Consider the following 6,683-nt stretch of genomic DNA (forward strand, 5'->3'; position numbering starts at 1 on the left):
TTAATTCCTTTAATGGGGTAGGTAGCATGAGCCAGGAAGTTGGGATCACTGAACATATCTTCCTCGTACACCACAAAGCGCAGAAATGCAAGGTTTGGGTCATAAATTTCAAATGTCACCTTCTCCTGTGTTGGAGCCCAAACAGGGCTTAGGCCATTGTCATCTAGAAGATGATCAAAGCTTATTAGAGACTCCATTCATCGGTTTTTAATCCCCTTAGTAATCATGTAAATATGCATCTAGGCCAAGATCTAAGAAAATCTGAATAATCTTTTTTTTCCACTAACAGTCCTGGTAATCCTATTGTCATAGGCCTGGCCTTCAGTGAGAAGGAGGCCACCTCCCCTTTTATACAGCTCCCGTCTCAACTCCCTGGAATGTGGAAGGGACAGGCGGTGGATGACACAGCAGGAACAGGTGTGTTCGGAGAAGAGAAGGGAGTGGGTTAGTCTCTCTGAAGAGGCAGAACCAGTGTGAGTTCTGTAGCTGTCAGGGGAGAATGAACCTCGTAGAACAAGGCAAGCGTCAACCTGCCGCCCTCCGCAAGTGCCAGTTTTACGGGCCAGCACACGAGTTGCTCGTTGGGCTCCCTTTCCCCAGGGCCAGTAATCCTGGACCTCAAAAGGCCCACAGTTCAGTTTCTTCCTGGCTTCAACTAGAAGAACATGCATTTCTCTTGGCCTCTCTGCCCTCTGTGGGACGAGATCGCTCAGGTTAGGCTGCAGCCTCTGGCCCTGTGCTAAATGGACTGACTGTACACATGCTAGCTGTACACACAGGTGGCCACATCCTCTCTGCTTCTTAGTCTTGGACTCAGCAGATAAAGCAGGTGGAGGCTGTCGCACAGAGAGGACCATCCTAGTGTCATGGTACAGGCAGCAGGAGCCTTGCGTTAGTTACAGGCAGAGAAACACAGCACTGGGCACAAGTCCAACTATTTAATTACATGGCCCTTTGTTTCCCCTCCCTGAGCTGACACATGTGAGCAAGAGGGATGAAGGAAAAGACCTGGACGACCAAAGTGCACTACAGAATCCCCAGTGAGTGGCATCCCCAACATGTGACGCAACTCGCTTGAAGTTTAAGAGAATAAAGGACCCAGGCAACTTACTCACAACCGTCGTCTTAAACTTGTTGTTGTCATATTCAGCTCCACATATTTCCACCTCCACAAAGGGACACGCAATACTTCGTCCAAGCTTGGGGAGATGTCGAGCCCCGAGAACCTACGACACCGAACGGTAAGTAGTGGAATTCTCCCAGATCCATCCTGGGAAGAGCTAGCAAGTTCTGCATGGGTGGACGAGCACGGAGCTCAGTTTGGGTTTTACAGTCAGACTGTAGGAGTTCAAAGGCAGCCTCAGCTCTTTCACTAGAGAAGTCTAACAACCTTCTGAAGGAGACCCCACCACTGTTTTTCTCATGGATGAGGAAATGGGAGAGTTGGGATGGATTCCCACAGCTGTTAAGATGAGCCAGGATGGGAGCCCCCGTGCCATAGGACTTGACAGGTGGTCCTCACCTGAGCACATAAACAATCAGCCCACGCTCAGGTGGGCACCCACAGAAACCACCTTTAATCACTTGATTTCCCAGCTTCCAGGAAAGAATGGGGGAGTGTGTGATGTTCTTTTTGTAACGGGTCTTCTTTGGTTATGACAGCTGCATTTTTTTGCCTCCCTTAATCTTATGAGAAATGCAATTCATTTCTCTACCTTGCATAGTTTTCAAAAGAAATAAAAACATAAATTCTTACAAAGAGACAACACGTTCTCTGGAAGTTAAATGAACTTTAAAAAGCTTTCACCCTTAAAACTGGCCGTTAGGGGGACAAATGCTCCCTGCCATAAAGACCAAATGGCCATTTTCTACAGGCGCTCTTTTGCTTTTTTTTTCTGGCCAGAAAATGTTCTCATCAAGACCCAGGAGATACCCTGCTGAGCCCCACAAGAGATGGATTCATACCTTAGCCCAGCAGACGACATGGGTAAGGTGTCCAAGATGAATTTGGAAAGAGCTCTCTCCCTCTTCCCCCCTGAAATGCTCTGTAATTAAGAGCCTCACACTATGTCTGAGTGGTGATGGTTTAAACAAGACAGGTGTCATTAGGCACAGGGCTGGGCCCTCCCAATGTCACACAGCCCTGGCTTGAGGAGAGCCGGGCCTTACCTTGACTGTCAAGGTCATCAGGATCTTCCGCTGGGACTCAGGCGGCATGGGGTCATACTTCTCCGTCCTCATGCTCTCAGGCTGTAGGACGTAGCCAGTCCGCCCATTGAGTGAAAACAAGGCCTGATTCATCTGCATGTATTTATCTGGGAAGGCAAGGACACTGCTTCTGTAAGTCAGGCAGGAAAAGGCCGGACTCCTGGGCCAGGAGGTGCTGGGTCGGGAACGATTTATGCATTTTCCCCAAAATTATTTGAGCTAGTTATTAAAATAGAGATCTAATTCAAAGAAAATATGGGCTATTCAGAAAAATCTCAGACCAGGGAACACCTTTCCAAGTACGAGACAAAATTCAGAACTATAAAAAGAAGTTATTAAAACCCACTCAAAGCTAAAAATTTCTACACAGAAAAAAATTTCCATAAATGTTAAGACATGCTGTAGAAAAATCATTTTAACTCAAATGACAGATATATATATATATAAAGTTAACCTGCTAAGAGATCTGATAAATGTGTGCTATAAATACTTACATCCCATTAGAAAAACTGGGTCAGAAGCATAAACAGATAATTTGCAGAAAAGAAAAAGCAACTGCTTCCTAAATACATGAGAAACTGGTTCATGTGATTCCTAAGAGCAGTGCCAATAAGGGAAGCTCTAACAATGGAACATCGATTTTCACCTACCAGATGGGCAAAGATTGGTAAAACTAGGCGAAGTGATGCCAAAAAAGGCGTACTCAAACACTTTACCAGTTTGCATTTCCACTCTCAAACTTTATAGAATAGGGGTCCCCAACCCCGGGGCCAGGGACAGTCCGTGGCCTGTTAGGAACCAGGCCGCACAGCAGGAGGTGAGTGGGTGGTGGGTGAGCGAGCTAAGCTTCACCTGTATTCGCAGCCATTCCCCAGCGCTAGCGTTACTGCCTCAGCTCCACGGGCGTCAGACCCTCATAGGAGCACCAGTCCCTGGTGTCAGAAAGGTTGGGGACTGCTGCTATAGAGGATGTGGGCGAGCATCTCAGTTCAGGCACCACTGGAATCAGTGTTCAGTGGCAAAGTAGATCAAAATGCCAGTGCTGTTCGACCCACATTGCGCTCCTGAGAATTCTGTCCCACAGATGCAGTCCCACATCTGTGAAACGAGCACGGAAGGTTACAGAAGGCAGTGTGTCTGGAATAGCTTAAATGTGCCTCAGCCGGAGTCTGGCTGAATAAATGATGGTTCCATTCAGTGGACTCCTATGCAGGCATAAAAACAGAAAGGACACTACCGATGAACAGATCCCCCGAAGAGGTTTAGAAAACAACAAAACTGCGAAACACTGATTTGTGCTACCATTTGTAAAAGCTTTGCCTGTTGGTTTTTCGCAGCATGTGAATATCTCTGGAAGAGAATCTGAGCATGAAGCCCTCAAAGAGAGATGGGCCAGGAGAGAATGCTGAAACAAGCCACCGAACACCTGAATCCAGCTGTGCCTGAAGTGGATCAACTCTTAGTCTTTTTAATTACATGAGCTAATGCATTTCCTTTCTCTCCTAAGTCAGGTTAACTCGGCATCTGTCACTTGCCATCACAGGGCCAGCCAAATACAAGTGTCTGCTGTCAAGCATGCCCATCAGTCCCCTTCATCACTCCATTCACCTGATGGGCCTCACACTAGCATGCTGGTTGAACCAGTTCCTAAGACATATCACACTTCCGGGATGCTACATCCCACTGGTGGCCCCAGCAGACTATGCCTGAAATGAGACCGTCATCCTCTTAGATTTATTGGCCATGATCAGTGCCCCTTTACCTGCTGTCTGGAAATTGAGCGCCACCATTTGGGAGCCACACAGCCAGAGGCGGAAGGGATCGTAGTTGGAGGAGTCCACCCTCTGTCCCTTCGGGTAAACGCGGGTCAGGCCCTTTAGATTGTACTTCAGGAGATCAATGGGTTTCTGTCTGACGACGCTGTCAGCCTTCGTCTCCACAAAGGAGCGGATTTCTCGGAAGTCAGGGTTTTCTGCACACAGAGAGGGAGTCACCATTTATTCTGTGTCTCAGGCACTGTCTCAGCGCACAGGCTGGATAAGCACATTGTAAAATGAAATCTGGAATCTTTGACAAGACGCACATGGCTCCGATGACAGTGCTGTAGTTGGGACTGCTCCGAGCACCGGCCCTTTGGGAGCCCAGTATTTCCACAGACTTTTTGTGGGAACAAAAATCCCTTTTAGGATTTTTATAATTTTCTTTTTGTTTAAAACTATCAATAGCCTTACACGAGACAACACAAAAGTGGTACAATTATAGAAAGGGGGAGGAAGGGGAATGGCCTCAAGGATCAGCAGGTAGGAAATCTTAGGAGTGAAAGACCAAACAGTAGATCTGACTTCCTCATCGAAGATGTTATAGATGAGTGAACCCAGCCTCGTGGTGGAGGGAGAATCCACTGCTGCAGGAAGGGATGTGACAGACCAGGGGGAGAATGAATGAGAGAAGGATGGGAACATGCAAACAATTCTTTGCTTGAGGGAAGCTTTGCTCCTTCACATTGAGCTCTGGTGGGACGGCCCATAAGCCTGCAGAGCCTGGCATCTTTCCCTGCACGTGGTGGTGCCCAGGGACCAGCCTCGAAGCGACCGTTAACCCTGGGGTTTGGTACTGTTTCTCTGGCCCCCGTCCTGGAATCACAGGTCCTCAAGATCAAAGATAAGAGCTGCTCAAAATGCTCAAAGAAAAGGGGAAGAAAATGTGAACGGGATCATAATTAGATCAAAGAACTGTCTACTCCAGAGAATTTGGTAGAAGACCCATTTTTGAATCTTTCTGTGCCAAATCATGGTCCCCCCAAAAATATCTGGGTCCTGATCCCTGGAACCTATGACCGTGGCCTTATATGGCCAAAGAGACTTTTCAGACGTGCTTAAAAGTGGGGAGATTATCCAGGCCTTGAATGTAACCACAGGGTCCTTATAATAGGGAGGTAGAGGAAGATCTGACCACATAGAAGAGAAGGCCATGTGACCACAGAGGCAGAGAGAGATTGGAGTGACACAGCCACAAACCAAGGAATGCTGGCAGCTATCAGAAGTTGGAAGAGGCAAGGCATGGGTTGTCCCCTAGAGCCTCTGGAGGGAGTGGCTGAAATCTGCTGCTACCTTGACTTCAGCCTTGTGATACTGATTTCAGACTTCTGGCCTCCAAGACGATGAGGGAATATGTGTTGATTTCTGCCATTAAGGTTGTAGTAACTTGGTGGCAGAAATCAATTTTACTATGTGAGAGGCTTTTCCTCCTGAAGATACCACAGGGCCTGTTTGGCCCTGAGGACAAACTCGAGGGGAGGCTCTGCCTAGAGCCCTTCAGAACAAGCAGGAACCACACTCACTGTGCCCTGCGACAATGCCAGACTCATAAGGAAATGAGTTTTCACCACACTGGGAGACAGAGTCACGGGAGAGACAGTACCTAAATTGTCCTTGGTCTTGCTGGTTGGTTTGCAGTAGACGACCAGGTCCGAGAGCTCGATGGCAATCGACTGGTTCTTCTCCCAGTACTTCATGTTGTTCTCCTGTTTGGGACCAACCATCTGTAGTTTCAGCCCTCAAGCCAGCACCTGAGAAATCCCGTCCTCCTGGCTCACCTGGCATGCATTTTCTCCCCCTCCGAGTCCCCCTCTCTCCTCTCGGCCCTCCTGCATGCTCGGACCTTTAATGTAGTTGAATATTTTCCTTTCCCCTGCCCCTCCTCTCTTTCCTTCCTGTTCCTGCTGAAATTCTTGACCAAGTTGTTTCCACCCAGGATTGGTGTCTGTCACCACCCCACTCTCCTTAACCCTCTGCTATGGGCTTCCTGCCCTGTCCCTTCCCCTAAAACCACACTGCTATAGCTCATCGAACTCTGGTTCTCCAAGCCCATAACCTCACGTCCTCCTGGGCTCTGTACACCATAGCATCCTTGTCACAATGCGCAACCTCTGCACCCCTCTTCCCTGCACTATGCGCCACCTCCTCCTACCTCTGACCTAGCCCATCACGGCTCTGCCCTAAGGGCTCCCCAGAGCCCAGGACACATGCCATGGACTTTGGAGCCACTTCCTCTTAGAGGACTCACGGTCACATCCACTTCTATCCAAATAAAAATGAGCTCTTACTTCACCCCAAACCAGGCAACCCTGTCAGACCTTGCCAAACTCTGACTCTCATCCTCCCATGGACCGAGGGGGAACCTTGAGGGGACATTATATGCGGACAGTAATAGTCACCATTTGGCGGGTGCTTAGCTTCAGCACTGCACACTGAGGGCTTGATGAGTGTGATCTATGCCCGCACGTCCCCAAGAGGCAGATTTTACCTCCACTTTACAAAGAAAGTGCAGCACGCAGAGGTTGAATAGCTTACCCCAGACTACACAGCAGGCAGGCGACAAGACTATGCAATCAGCCTCACCCAGGTCACCACTCTGCTTCATCCCTTATACAACATCAACCACCAGGTCCTGGAGAAGATGTCCCTAAAATGCCC

The 6,683-nt window shown here is 48.6% G+C and overlaps 1 protein-coding gene across 1 annotated transcript in view; it reads right to left on the minus strand.

Annotated features, from left to right (window-relative positions):
- PLCG2 (phospholipase C gamma 2) overlaps positions 1 to 6,683 on the minus strand; it is a 186,399-nt gene that overhangs the window by 33,535 nt on the left and 146,181 nt on the right. Inside the window, exons 26-30 of the mRNA XM_023528590.1 lie at positions 5,629 to 5,731; positions 3,971 to 4,180; positions 2,170 to 2,315; positions 1,112 to 1,226; positions 1 to 163 (exon numbers count right to left, since the gene is read on the minus strand). Coding sequence (XP_023384358.1) covers positions 1 to 163; positions 1,112 to 1,226; positions 2,170 to 2,315; positions 3,971 to 4,180; positions 5,629 to 5,731 — 737 coding nt within the window. The remainder of the gene's footprint in view (positions 164 to 1,111; positions 1,227 to 2,169; positions 2,316 to 3,970; positions 4,181 to 5,628; positions 5,732 to 6,683) is intronic.

This window comes from Pteropus vampyrus, unplaced genomic scaffold, assembly GCF_000151845.1.
Source record: "Pteropus vampyrus isolate Shadow unplaced genomic scaffold, Pvam_2.0 Scaffold29, whole genome shotgun sequence".
NCBI classification, from domain to species: domain Eukaryota; kingdom Metazoa; phylum Chordata; class Mammalia; order Chiroptera; family Pteropodidae; genus Pteropus; species Pteropus vampyrus.